Raw genomic sequence first — 14,607 nt, 5'->3', positions numbered from 1 at the left:
GTAATTTGCCACAACAACACGGGCCTTCGCACTAAAAAAGGCTTACACGGCTTGGTGTGTGGTCTTCAACACACTGTGCATGCTCCAGCCACAAGAGCTAAGTAACAGCTTACTGTTTTCAGCACACACACCAGCAGACGCTGACAAATTTAAAGGCTGCAGCAGACTTCTTCGTGACATCTGCCTAACCGTCTGTCAGCTCTGAAAGGTGCAGCGGGCAGAAACAGGATAAGTTACAGTCAGAAGTTAATCTTCTGGCTTTAAGCTCCCCTGCCTGCCTCTGTGACTTAGCCACGCTGTTAAAGAAACAAAGACAAAACCGTCACACTAAACGTCACGAGGGCAAATGAGGCAGCGTCTGACCTTTTCAACCTTGACCTCTCAAACAGGTTGCTGTCCTTCAACTGGGGAATCTGTGCTAACAAGCATGGACCAGCTGATGGTGTCTTTGAGCACAGCTGACCTCTGACCTCCCAGAATTTCAGTACAAGGAGTAATACAGTATCATAATATTAAAACCTTCTAAAAAGCCATCTGGGAACAGGAGGCTGTTGAAGGTTTTATATGAACAAGTGACTTTCATTGTTAACTGGGAAAACTGGGATAGACTATGAGGAGATAATTTCAATTGCAAAGAGAGAAGAAAAAAAATGGGCACACACAATGGGTTTATCTTTTAAAATATACTATAGGTGGCCTGCCGCACACTGTTGGTTAATCAATGGTTAAATACTTACTCCACGGAAGCTTGCGTTTGTCTAATTTGCATGTGACTGTTTTTAGAAACCAATGTAAGAAGCAGCTGGCCCCCAAGTTTTTTCACATTATCTCATCTGACCCCCATATAAAAATGTTTGGACACCTCTGTTCTAAATTTTATATCACCTTACAAAATACTCACAACGCAAGGGCTATCTCCAAGATAAAAGAGTGTCCTGCTAATTTTGGGAGCCAAGCCCTGAACATAAGGCATTCAAACGAAACATTCAGGATGTGTCCCATGACAGGAAATGCTGAATTTCTCCATCGGTTACAGAGATAGCAATGTCAGCTGAGGTATTTACACACACTCGCTGTACAAGTACCACTCTTCAATCAGTCCTCTATTATGTGGATCACCTTTAAAAGGACACAAACTTTGATATTCATTTGTTTGGGCAAACAACTTTGTCCCAACAGCCAAAAGGGCAACCTTTGGGGTAGCAGGCTAAGCTGAGCTCATCTCCATGTTCAAGGGCTAATTCCCTTGTCAACAATTTATCTTCACAAACACTGCAATTATCTGCTGCTGTTTTATTGGAGGTTCCAAGCTAAAAGAAATTTGGGAATGCAGCCTTTGCCAATTACATGCCGAAATGCTCGGAAACACACCACCTAAATATATCAGAGAAGCCAGCTCACTCAATGTTTTCCAAAGGAAGCTAAAAACATGTTTACTCTAGCCTTTAACTAGCTCTGACTTTTTAAAACTCTTATTTTTCCACTTCAATTCGCTGAAATTCTTTTAAAATGTTGTATCTTACTTGGCTTTATGATTAATGGCTTTATCTTATGATTTTATTACTTTTAAACACTTCATTTTTGTTGTTTGCTGTTTTGAAACCTTTTTATACTGAATTACCTTGCTGGCCTGTTTTATGTCCCTTCTGTTTTCATGTTAGGTACTCTGTACTTGTGATGCCCTTATAGTAAGGCATTTTGTGCTGTATTACTTGTATAACAGGTGCTACATCAATGAAGTATATCATTGTTGTTGTTAATAGCAGTAGTAGTAGTAGTAGTAGTAGTAGTAGTAGTGGTGGTGGTAGTATGTTCCCAGACGTGTGTCTCTTGATATAAACTACCATTGTAAGAGATTGGTACGAGCTATCGTCCTAATTCAAATTACAATAAGAACAAAGGGAGACGGACGTTTCAAATGCAGTTTGAATGATAAAAATCTGTTTGGCCAATGTTGAGAAATCAGTGTCTAAAGTCAAGAAAACTGTTTTGCTGACAAATTTGAGGGCGTGGGTTTCAATGAGGCTACAAGCTCTAGGTGGCTAATATCTACACACTGAGCCAAAGAAACGCACATTTAACAAGTGACCTAGTGAAAACGAGTGACTGAAGGCTTATAAACCTTTAAAAGGTATCCTTAATATGCCATAATAAGAGGATATTGAGCTGGGGAACATAGGACCCTGGGAAGGGAGAAATGCTCCCAGCTAAGCTAGCTAGTTTTCGCCCGTTGGTCAACCCTGCCCTTCTCGCATAAACAAACTACAACCGACCTAATAAACTGCCAAACAAGCTTGCATAGTATCGCCCTGTTTTGTAAAGTACACCAGAGTATCTGTGGAGCTGGAGAGTAAACTGTTAACAGGCTACAACTTTCTGGAAAGCCCTGTGTGTTATTATCATGTTGCCCTGTGATGTTAGCACACAGGCTAGCAGAGCAGCTAGCTTTAGCTGTCCTGGCTCACCGGGCACCGGACAGAGGCGCGGCGCACAAACACCAAGATTAAAGCCGAAAATCAGCTCCCTACCATCGTACAAATCGAGGCGATCTTTCGGACTGTCATCAGTATTTCCATCCGTAAGCCGCCATGTTGGACCGAACCCCGATGTTGAAATAATCAGAGCCGATGCGGCTGCAGAGTTCCGGGAGAGCCTCTTCTGCCCTGCTGGTTAGTGCCGTTAGCAAACACAGAGGAGCAGCCATCACTTCCGGTCACGTATTTCAAAATAATACGCCAACCTGAAAATAGGGAAATACATATATGGGTTTTTAAATAATCGTTTTTAATATTTATACTAATACAAAAGCATAAGCAACAAGGTACCAAACATAAAAGTACTTATTTTGCAGAAGGGCCAATTTCAGAGTCACACACAATCATATATATATAAAAGAAATAATATGAGAAGACGAATCAGTGGAGATAAAACAAAGATGAGAAGATAAAAACAGATGAAAAACAGATTAATAAGTAAAAATAAATTTTTTTAAAAAGAAGATAAGAACTAGGCATCAAAAGGATAAGGAACTGATAAAAATTAGAAAGAAAAATTAGTAGAGGAAGAGAGAATTTAAAAAATGAATAAGTAAATAAATAGATAAAGTATGTTCTTTGCCAATCAATTTTTAAAAAATATTTTCTCGATTATTCAATCAGTCATTTGTTGAACAAAAAAATTGAAAACTGCAAGAAAAGCCTCATTTTGTGGTCTGTTCCTCAAAAATGATTTTAACAGTGAATTGATTATCAGAGTAGTTGCCAATTAATTTTAGACCAAATAATCGATTCATTTAGTAATCATTGCAGCATCAGTGATATATTGTATTACTAGATTAGAATTATTGATGCATTCGTGTACATCACGTTAGTGTTGCAGCTGGTAAAGGTGGAGTAAATTTTGATTACTTTATAAACTGCTAGCTTGACTTATAGTAATGTATCATGATACATTTGTATTTTATATTAATAATATCAGTCTGCAAGGAAACTAAAGGTTATAAATAAATACAATGGAGTAAAGAGTATGCTATAATATTTCCCACTGAAGTTTGGTGGAATAGAAGTTGAATATTATATTATTATTATTATTATTAATGTTAGTTTTTTTTAAAGTCTGATGCATTTGTAGGGACAAAGTGTGGAGAGCTGCTAATATAAGGTTGTGTTAAAATTATTTCTAAAAATACATTTTTTTTCCTAACTTAAATTTGTTGTCAAAAATATTCTTGTAGTTGATGTAGCATTGGGCAATCTATTTAGTTGTTTCAAAATGATTTCTCACCAAATGTTTTTCACATCATACTTTTTTATTACACTACTAAATATTTATGTTCTAAGGAAGACAGTGTGATGCACTTGAACGGTCAATAAAATCTAGTGAGTTGGAGATGGGTTTTTTATTTCGAACAAATTTGTTGTATCTTATTTTGATTGCCTAACATATAGCTTCCGGTATTACTTGACGTGTCTGCCAGCTTCCTCCGGACTTCCTCCCGTCCAGTCTGGCGAAGCTGCGAGGGAGTGTCGCCGACACACAACTCAGATGTACTTTGGCTCGTTCAATTGTTGACGAGGTGCTTTAGTCAATATTTAGGATTACCTAAACTTTGTCTCCTGAGTGGCGATATGAGAGGGATGTGGTGGTGAAAAGTAACTAACCACATTAACTCAAGTAGTCCCACTGTAACCTACTTAACCCTTTGAAACCTGAGCAAAAATTCTTTCTGAGGCAATGAGCCTTACAGGTACAAGGTACAAGGCAGATTTATTGGTCATTTACATAAGGCAATGAGCAACACAAGAAGAACGCAATGGGCAAGAAGAAATTATGCAAAAAATTGCAAGACATTTCTAAAACAGTGCAAGAAAAGTACCCCAAAATAGTGATAGAATGAAAAAGCAAATACAAAAAAATAAGAAAGATAGAAAATTCCTGAAAATTTGCGGGAGAAAAAGAAAAAAATCTTTAATCTTTAAAATTAAAAAAAAAAAAAAAAAAAATTTTTTTTTTTTTTTTTTTTTAAAGGGGAAATGACCTAGAAAAGTGCTTAATAATAATAATTTTGTAACATGTTTTTATACATGTAATTATGGTATTCATACAGTTTTTCCCCCAGACATTTAAAAAAAAAAATCTAAATATGTTAATTTCTTGCAATAAGTGGAATAGTTCTTACCAAGTTGCGGGTTGCCTTTCTTCACGTTTCTAAAAAAAAAAAAAAGAAAAACACACCAACTTGCTCAGGGTTCAAAGGGTTAAGAACACTAACTCGTACTTTTACTCCTCTGCATTTCAGGGGCAAACAATATAGCCTTAGTTCACTTCAAATATGTTAAAGACAGAATTAGCCTACTAGTTACTTTGCAGACTCAGATTTAATAATAGACCTCAATATTAGAGGCCTCAGATGTTGTCATCAGCATTTTATTCATTCATTTTTTATATATCCGCTCATTCATTTATTCTGGGCATGAATTACCTTCCATAGTTATTGACTATTCACTGATAAAGTGGTGCTTTATTCTCTCTGCTGAATAAAAGTATAATAAAATATTTATTGCCACATGCAGTCTCATCTTTTATCTTATTTGTTTGACAGCTTTATTATTATAAACCTTCAATTCCTTGTTTATTGGCCCCGAGAAGCTTAATGGTATCTGAGTCAGGCTGGAGAGAGGAGCCCAGTTTAGACTGGCCCCATGGGAATATTAGAGGGGATGGTTCAAAGTCTCCCTCCCTCCCTCTGCTCTCTGTCCACAGTCAGCAGCATCTGGAATCGGTGCGAACCGGAACACTTCTGCAATTATTAATGCATTTTATATGAAAACTGAGTTTTAGTGAGTAAAATGACAAGTTCTCGCTGCTGAAAGATATACAGAGGGGTTAAAACTTTTTCTGCGCGCTTAGTGGAGGAAAACTCTGAACTGGAGCTGGAATATTTTGGGAATATTTGGAAATTTTGCACCTTTAATACAAAGGAAAACCTTTTTTCCTGCAGTAATCATAAACAACGAAGAACAAGCAACAGGTTACCTCAGGAGCTCTCCACGCCGATTTTGCAGGGACATTATGGGAGTACTGGAGTAATTTCCTCCTCGGGTCGGACGGGGGTTTGCTGTTTTTTTCCCACACAGAGCAGAGCTGATCTGAGGGCAGACGGGAGCTAAATGCGGCTGACTGGAAGCGACCCTGCGCCGGGAACCATGAACAGCAACAGCGGGTCTGGCAACTTTCTGCTGGTTCCCATACCGGAGTATCCCCTGCTGGACTGTGTACCCAACAAGACGGTGAAGATTGTGGTGCTGGGGGCGAGCAACGTCGGCAAAACCGGTATGGATGGAGGGAAGAGCTGGGGAAGGGAAAATGCAAAATGCAGCTTGAATGAGGGAAGTTTGTCACAAACTGACTATAATTCAACAGTTGGCTTGTAGAGATTTAAAACAGGGGGGAGGGTGGCTGAGATTTCATGCATGTCAATAATAAAATAATCAAAATAACCACAAATTGAACCACTCATTGTGTATCTTGTTATTGATAGGAATATCTATGGGATATATTTTTTCTGACAGAGGAGGAATACCGAAGTTAAGAAGTAAATGTTTACAATAAATAACCAAATCTGAACAACAGGGGGCGACATTCTGCATGAATTTTCAAAAATTCCACCTGTTTATATTTTATTTTATTTATTTGTTGTTAGCTTTTATTGCTTACAATCAGTGGTAGAAGAAGTATTCAGATCCAAATTAAAACAATGTAAAATTAAATGAAACATGCCATTATTGCCATAAGTCCCACATGCACAAATTTTACTTGAATTAAAGTACAAAGATGTTATCATATTAATAATTAATCTAACTAATAATATCGTATTAAATCAGTACTTAATGTAGGCTATCAGTTGTATGCAGAATGACGACTTTCAGAGTGTTATGGTCATCATAATGTATTATATTTTTATAATTATTATTAGTAGTAATGGGTTGGCCTTTTTAAATGTTGCTGTGGAGCTAATTTGAACAATTTTGTACACTTTGGAGAAGTGTAATCTTCAGCACTCATCATATTTTACAAGTGAACAATGTGTTTTATTATTATTAAGGTTGCGTTATGGGAAATGTAGAATACAAGGATTTCTTGGCGATGGACAAACACCAGGGACTAAAAGTGATCTCTACCTTTGCTGCTCAGATTTGGCCATTCTTCTTTTAAAAAATCTCTTTTGAGTCTCCCAACTTTATTAAGAGCAGCACTTTAATGTCTAAAATTTGTGGAGTTATCCTTTAAAAAGCTTCTACTAAAAGGAATCTGACCTCACATAAGTCAGCAAGAGTCCATCCAAAATCCCCCAAAACAAGTGATACGTGAGACAATCATTTACTAGTACAAAATGACGCATGAAGGATTGCAACATCGGATTTGGAGTATTGGTGACTCATTTTCTTACCTCAGACTTTGGGCCTGTTTATTTGGCTCATCTGACTGCTATGAAAATTAAAACTATGTGTCACAGAAACGAGAAATTCCTGCAGCACCTGCAAACGTTTAAGTGTGATATAGGTCAGTAGGTTGCAGCAGGTTGGTGGGCTTTTCTTACACTTCTTTTTTTATTCCAAGTACAAGAAGTTTAAGATGAAACAACAACGAAAAGTAGCTTTGGATATAGGACTTATACTTCATAAGCACTGTTGGACAGTGGATAGTTGGACCAAAAATTGCCATAATACAATCTTTGTTTGCTGTTTTCTTCTTTTTGTCATTATGCTTCCTAAATTTATTATTATCACAATTTTGTTTCTTCTCAGCTCTGATTGTCAGGTTTCTCACTAAAAGGTTCATCGGGGATTATGAAGCAAACACTGGTGAGTTTCTGCCCATCTTGCCTCTTATAATCTAAGATTTATCAGAATAAGCAACGAAAATGAATGCACTTAGTGACTGATTTCCCTCTGCAGAAGCCCCCACTATCAATCCATTCATTCATCCATTCATTCATCCTGTCTCTTTCATTCTCCCCAGGAGCGCTCTACTCCAGAAAGGTCACACTGGATGGGGAGGAAGTGTCGCTTCAGATCCAAGATACTCCCTGTGTCGCTCTCCAGGTAACTGATGGAGGCAGCCGCAGCCATGTTTCCATGTGTTTGTTATCATGTGCACTGTGACCTCTTTATGGAAACAGCTAATTGTCAACAACCTCTGCTTGAGGTGGCTTTTGCTTCAGTTTATGAAGATGCTACAGATGTGATGGAAACACATCTGTCACATGAATTATGACAGGAAGCCATTATTTTTCTCTTTATAGAAGATGCAGCATAACTTCTTCTTGTTCTAGCTTCTTCTATAGTTGGCATCCAATTTAAAGCAGCAAAGTAACACTTAAAGTTTTTGTAATATACCTCATCTTTTGATTTTCGGTACCATGTCTGGTGCTGAGTGCTCATTGCTCTCAGCACCAGACATGTGGTGAGTGCATAAACAGAATTATAAATATAGTTTTCTTGACATTTTTACCTTTAAAAACAATTTATTTTTCTCACAAATTTCCGGACACTTCTTGCAAAGTCGGTCATTGCCATAATTTCAACAGAAATCAAACCAATTGTCTCAGGTTCCATAGGTTTAAAGGTGTCTGCCCGCAGCACAAGAAATCTGATGTCCATCCACACTCTAAAGGGTTAATTGAAATTGGGTTAAACGTTCACAAAGTTGAGGTCTTTGTTTGATGTCGCTGCTCAGTGTTCGACCTAAAAGTTGAACTCATTAAAGACGTTAAAAAAGCTGCCACTTTATCTTAAAAGCAATGTCAGGAATGTATTTGAAGTGCGAGGAAGTGACCTTTATGACCATCTCTTTGAGTATAATGAGCGCAACGTGCCGCACGGCTCACCCTGCTCCACACCAGCAGACTGTTTACAAAACCAGGCCTCAGAGCTGCTCATTTCCTCCAGTGGAGGGAAGATAACGGAGGGTGAGGAAGTCCCTCCTGGCAGGATGGAGGATGATGGTGACCGGCTTTTAGAGATTAGACAGAAATAATTGGTGTGTGGAGGCAGAGAGGTCGAGACGTTACTGAGCTCCTGGAAGATTTATTTTTTAAAAACTATCTCTTTAGTTTGATTTTTAATTGAACTTTTTTTATTTATTCATTTTAGTCTGTTTTACTGTTTTACTAGATGGTATATTATTTTATTTTTGTCACTTTATTATTTTTAACATTTTTATCTATTATTATTTGCTCTGGTAACCTTTTATTCTTTTATCTACTATTTGGGGTATTTTATTTATTTATGTAATTACTTTACTTTTGATTAATATTATATTTAATTATGTTTATCTTTTATCTATATCCTGCCTCTGGTGTTTCCTCACTTATAGTAGCATTTCCCAAGTTCCTTGTTTTAATGAGTACTCTTATTTTAGTGCTTTAATTAATTAAGTCTTGCTTTTTTTTTTACCCATGTGCCTATAGAACCCTTCGTGTTACAATTTTGCTTGTATGAAAAGTGCTATACAAATAAAGTCTGATTGATTTAAAAGGGATTTTTGGAGAGAAAACTGAACTCGTCTTCAACTCTTAAATTACAGAAAATATGTTTTGGACCAAACGAGTATATGGAGTTGCCAAACCTGAGAGTCTAATTGTTCCTGAACTGACGGCTGGGTGGTCTGGTGGGTTTGGAGTCATAAGTTCAAACTCTGAAGCAGCTGGTGTGTGTCCATAAACAGCCATTTGTCTTGGCGATGTGCCTTTTCAGTAAAATCACCACCTGCTGACTTACTTTTAAGCTGCTCAGGATGATGTATTTAAAAGATACAGGATAGTTCTGGACACATCAGCAGTCTTTTTTTTTTAAGTTTAGTTACCTAAAACTGCTCGGTTGAGTCTGGTGTCAAACTCCGGGACTCTGCACATCTATTTATCCACTGGCATCTAAATGGGAATGCACCACTTCCTGCTTTGCCATTGAAAGTAATCTGGGGTTTTTTTAAACCACTTCAACAAAATGATAAATGGTTTTGTGCTGAGCACAGTCTCCACTATCAGTCTCTCGCTGCTGCTTTAACTCAAAGGAATGAGGAGGTGTTTTAAAATAGGAAGCCACTTCAGTCATTTTCCACTCTCAACAACGGAAAGTTTTTTTTTTAAAAAGTCAAACAATTGTTGGTTGCAGTTTGTCAAATGTGAGGATTTGGTGGTATTATTGCTGTAAGTTGAATTATTTGGGGGGTTTTGGATAGTTTTCTCTGGTCATACAGCACCATTTTAAACATATGTTTGTTTCGTTTTTTTCAGGATGACGCTGAAGGCCTGTACTGCCAGGAGCAGATCAACAGGTCTGACTTATTTACTTAAACATGAATTGAACTAATAAAGTAACATCCTGTAATAACTGGGAAATACCTGCATTTTCAGGTCAATCTACTGGGCAGATGGTTACGTGCTGGTTTTCTCCATCACCGACCACAACAGCTACCGCACCATCCAGCCGCTGTACCAACACGTCCGACGCATACACCCCTCTGGAAATATTCCTGTTATACTGGTCAGTGGGACAATATGTGCCTGTAAAAATATAGAATATTGTCATGTATCAGGGTAAAGGTGGTTTAATTTTTCTTTTTTGTCTATTTAATACTGGCAGGCAAAGGGTTATTTCATTTTAAGTGTTGAATTGCTTCAGTGTTTACTCAAAGTCTTTCACTCCCGTCTAGGACAGACGATTACACCCACTAACCCTAATCCCCCTAATCTAATCTTCTCTGTTATCTGTAATCTGCTGCAGGTTGGCAACAAGAGCGACTTGCTCAGAGCCCGACAGGTGCCTGCAGACGAGGGCGAGACGCTAGCAGCTTCACTAGGTGGGGCATCCTCCTCCTCCTCTTTCTTTTTGTTCTCATGTTCTTTCGCCATCTAATCTTGGCCATTTTCTCCTCTTTGTCCTTTATATTATTTCTGAGATTAGTGGTTGCCTTTTTTTTAAAAATCTTTTATCATTAATTTGGTTGTTTTTCACAACTAAACAGCTTTTGTAATATACTGACATTCATAACATGAATTTAACAGCAAACAAATATTTGCTATGCAAAGGTATAGTGGTGTTATGGCGTCATGCTCCCTCTGTGTGTGTCTTAATCCGAGCTTCTCTGTTTACGGCCAGTGATGTTTCTTACATGTAAATGCATCACTAAAACAGTCAAACAGAGTAAATATGGTTAATAGAACACTCCGAAAAATACAATTTTTTGATTACTTTTCTTTTGATACATTACAAACATTTGCTGGTAATACTAATACTAAGATCTTAATACTTCTTTCACTGTACTGCATATGAATATGCTAGAGATAGGTGCTATAGGAGACTGTTGCTACACTTCTTAAATAATGTAGAGTTATGACTATAAAGATAACATTTGTAGACATGTCCAAAGTAAAAATCTGGTTAGACAAAACTTGAAGACCCTTAAATTTGGTGTTATTTGGGTTTATTATTATTTATTGATGCAGTATATATATTTATCTAAGCAGTTCATCATTTAATGACTTTCTCTTCATTCACTTTTTTATTAACTTTTCTTTCTTTTCTTTTTCATTAGCTTGTTTTATCTTTAAACATCAGACATCTACCTCTACTCCTTCATTCAACTCCATGAAATTCAAATGCTTGATGATGTTTGTGTTTGTACAGAAACTATTTCCCAAACTAGCCAATTTGTGAAAGAGCTCTGAATGCACTGTGCAATTATACCATACACACATGCACGCATACATGCACACACATCTCTGTCTCCATGCAAACTATATCTTGCATAGTGCCTAATGAACGAGGAATGCCGAGTGTTATCTGAAAGATAAAACTGATCTGAGAACTGCCTCTGCTCACAGGAGGAGTTTACTTTGAGGCCTCGGCCAGAGAGAACCACGAGGGAGTCCACACCGCCTTCCTACATCTCTGTCAGGAGGTGGGGCCTCTTTTTGTTGTCTTGTTTGATAATCTAAGGACGAGGAAGGACATTTTTTTCCCCCCATGAAGGCAATTTATAAGATATCAGTATGTTATTCACTTTAAATCCAGGAAAAGTGTGAGGGATTTTCACTTCCTGTGGAAACTGTGATTATAGGTTATTTCCCACTGATGTCCAGAGTCACCAAAAGAATACTAAATACTATGTTTTTCTTTTCTGGTCAGAAAGAGGTATACCAGCCCAAAATGGTCTGTTCTCTGTGTTTGTTTTCCTGGTGGAATAATACCAGTTTTTGCCCAGAGGCTCAGACTGTGTTTAGACTGTTTCCTTTTCTGATGTTCAAGAGAGCAATTCTCAAACCTTCGTCCTGTTTAAGCAGACATTAACTGATTAGGTGCTTTAAAGCTACAATAGTCAATATATTTTATATTAACTATAGGACTATACTGTGTAGTCCTCCTCAGCTGTTTATTGTCTTTCAGCTCACTGTTTTGATTTCCTGACTCTTTTTTCCAACTGCTGCAGGCAGCTGTTTTCAGCTAAAAACCTGATAAGCCAACCGTACACTATATTCCTAGCGTTAAACAATAAATAAATAATGGATAGATAATCAAGTGATCATGATTGAGCATTTAGAGGCTAAAGAGCCAAGTATTTCCCTCAAGAGTGGGTGGAAACCAAAAACAGAGCAAAAAGGAAGGTCTGAGAAACACTAATCAGATTGAATTCTAGACATAAATAATTTTTTTAAAAATGTAAAATAGGAAGAAAAGTACAAAAAAAAGTCTAAACAAGTGCATGTTTGACTGCTCATAATCTTGGTAATCTTGGTCCCAGATCTGATTTTATTATATGAGTCACTGTTTTCTGTGTTCCAGGTGATCCGAGCACTGGGAGGAGGAAACGGGGAGAAACGAAGAGGAGGCCTCCATCTGGCCAGACCCAAATCTCCCAACATGCAGGAGCTGAAGAGGAGGTTTAGGCAGGTCCTCTCCTCCAAAGTCAAGTCATCCACAACTCTGTGATCACAGGATGGGACCACAAACATCAAGATAAGAGAGCTTCCATGGAAAGACAAGGATTCAGTCCTCATTGATGAAAGGCTGAAGAAAAATGGAAGAGGGTTCGGTATCAAAGACTTTTAAGTTTGGCAACTTGGGACATGACAAGGCAGCTTCTGTGGGGATTAAAGCATTTTAACGATGTCGTCCTCAGATGGATAAAGACAAAGACTGAAAGGAGCTTTCTGCAAGTTAAGCTCTTCCCTGTGTTTTGGACGGAGCTCATGGTCATCATGACCGCTTCCCAGGATGCTGCTCAAAGTGAACAGGTCACAGAACAAACTGTCCGTATTGTCAGAAACTTGTTTACCGTGAAGGACAGTTTTACTGACAGTGTGTCAGTAAAACTTCACATTGTAAACTCATTTGTGTCTCAGTTTTCTTGAGGCTGAAAAATCACTCTCAATACGTCATGACAAAAGTGAATTTAACATGTCATAAAACTGACAAGACAATTTAATGGAAAACCTGATTTTTTTCTAATGTTCTGCCAAATAACAGAGTCTCATTATACCCCATACCTGTTACAGTTTCCTCAACTTTTTTGCAACTCAAAGATACTCAAAGGATTATTTTCTCATTCAAGTTGAGAACAATGGCAGATTTCAGCTTTGGTGTTTAAAAAAATAAATGAAATGCAAGTCTCTGTCCTCTGTGTTGCAGACTTATTATGAAAGTAGTCAGAGCTAAAACAGGAAATGACCCTAAAACACAGAGACAAATGCTGCATTTGACAGCCGGAAGGGAAACCTTATGTAACAAAACAGAGGACAAATTCCTGATATTTATGGAAGTTGATGGCTGCCAATAAAAGGATGCAAAAATTAATTAATTAATTAAGGTTTTTTTTGCATTTTATGCAAAAATTAAAATTTTATTTTTTACATATGAATATATAGAATTGCTGCCAAAAGAAAATTAGAAATTATTTACATCTTAAAAATTGTGTATAATATGTAGCCTGTATGTTAATATGAAAATTATGCTCTTTTAGATCATTTCTAAGGAAAATATAAATTATCAGGATACTTTATACTTTCAGAACTTGCTGGAGAATCATCACATTTTTAAGCTTTCTTAAGTAACAGTTAAGTAATTCAGAGATATTTGTCCGTTCATGGCATTTGAATTGCAAACAGGATATGTTTTTAGTTAAATAGGCATAGTTTTAATGGTGCTAATTTTCCAAAATAAAACAAATATAGGCTAAAAAACACATTTGTTTTGATTTTGTCTTAGGGGAGGCACAGTGCAAGATTTTAAAAACCCCCCAGCTGAACTATTATTAAACAAACAATTTCATTTCAAATTAGCTTAAATCATGACATATATATTTTAGCCTACATTGTATTTTAGCATAGCATTAATATATTATTAATTTGTTAATGTATTATATTTCTATTTTTTCATTTTAATTTTGTAAAACTGGATGCACACACAAAAACTGAGAGTAATTTATCATTTCAATATTGGCAGCCATAGACTTCCATACTAGTATCTGGTATGAACATTAATGTTTCGCTTAAGTTACAGGAGCTGCAGTAAGGCTTGTTTTAAACCTCCAAATTCATCACCAGTCTTCAAAACACAACAGACTTGTGAATGTCTTTCGTTTACGAGTCCTACATTGCCTGTAATTGTGACAACGTAAACTTTTCCACTATAGCTCAGCCCAAAGAATCCAAACTCAAGGTGTGAAAGCACTTTAAATGGCTTGCAGTCTGAGGAGTATTTCATTTCCATTGTTTCTTCAAAGGAATTGTTAGTGTCTGTGGAGTTAATGTTGCTCCTGAGGCCTTTTCCTCCCAAAAAGAAGGAATTTCTGGGCAAGTCACAGCTTTTTGGTACTAAGACATGTTGAGCTTGCAAGAAATAAAGTATCCCAAAGTCCAAAGTTTACTGGTTGTGTCACGGGTTAAAGTCCTAAACTGTGTATGTAATTCATAAAATATAGTAATTGCTATCTGTAAAGATTTGGAAATTGGTTCAAGTATGTAAAAGGAAGTTGGGAAGCATGTTTGTGTGTGTGTGTGTGTGTGTTTTCCGCTGTTCTCATGACCTCTCATTGACACACACACAC

The 14,607-nt window shown here is 37.1% G+C and overlaps 2 protein-coding genes and 1 long non-coding RNA gene across 6 annotated transcripts in view; 1 reads left to right on the top strand and 2 right to left on the bottom strand.

The window, feature by feature from the left end:
• usp12b (ubiquitin specific peptidase 12b) overlaps positions 1–5,666 on the bottom strand; it is a 30,115-nt gene extending 24,449 nt beyond the window's left edge. The window contains exons 1-3 of one of the 2 annotated variants that reach the window (XM_088073847.1): positions 5,536–5,633; positions 4,679–4,707; positions 2,529–2,740 (exon numbers count right to left, since the gene is read on the bottom strand). In XM_088073847.1, the coding sequence (XP_087929973.1) occupies positions 2,529–2,576 (48 nt within the window). In that variant the 5' untranslated portion in view covers positions 2,577–2,740; positions 4,679–4,707; positions 5,536–5,633. Of the gene's footprint in view, positions 1–2,528; positions 2,741–4,678; positions 4,708–5,535 lie in introns of both variants that reach the window. The other variant, XM_042512380.2, reaches the window with a different exon arrangement.
• rasl11a (RAS-like, family 11, member A) lies at positions 5,657–13,173 on the top strand. Its single transcript, XM_042512800.2, has 8 exons — positions 5,657–5,832; positions 7,308–7,364; positions 7,522–7,604; positions 9,797–9,837; positions 9,917–10,046; positions 10,287–10,362; positions 11,387–11,463; positions 12,345–13,173. The coding sequence occupies exons 1-8, from the start codon at positions 5,670–5,672 to the stop codon at positions 12,489–12,491; spliced, it is 774 nt and encodes a 257-aa protein (XP_042368734.1). The 5' UTR covers positions 5,657–5,669; the 3' UTR covers positions 12,492–13,173.
• LOC148185668 (uncharacterized) overlaps positions 5,715–14,607 on the bottom strand; it is a 21,532-nt gene continuing 12,639 nt past the window's right edge. For all 3 annotated transcript variants that reach the window (XR_015775753.1, XR_015775757.1, XR_015775755.1), the window contains 2 exons: positions 9,905–10,066; positions 5,715–5,851 (listed from right to left, as the gene is read on the bottom strand). This is a non-coding gene — a long non-coding RNA (uncharacterized LOC148185668). The remainder of the gene's footprint in view (positions 5,852–9,904; positions 10,067–14,607) is intronic.

Source organism: Plectropomus leopardus, chromosome 23, assembly GCF_026936395.1.
Source record: "Plectropomus leopardus strain MGB_pleo_1.0 chromosome 23, ASM2693639v1, whole genome shotgun sequence".
Lineage (NCBI taxonomy): Eukaryota > Metazoa > Chordata > Actinopteri > Perciformes > Serranidae > Plectropomus > Plectropomus leopardus.
The sequence above is the reverse complement of the archived record's forward strand: the minus strand, read 5'-3'. Positions and strand labels throughout refer to the sequence as shown.

Coding starts and splice junctions, on each gene's coding strand:
- rasl11a (XM_042512800.2), top strand. CDS start 5,670: ATGCGGCTGACTGGAAGCGACCCTGCGCCGGGAACCATGAACAGCAAC. Junction 5,833..7,307: donor GAGCAACGTCGGCAAAACCG/GTATGGATGGAG, acceptor GTTTCTTCTCAG/CTCTGATTGTCAGGTTTCTC. Junction 10,363..11,386: donor GACGCTAGCAGCTTCACTAG/GTGGGGCATCCT, acceptor CTCTGCTCACAG/GAGGAGTTTACTTTGAGGCC.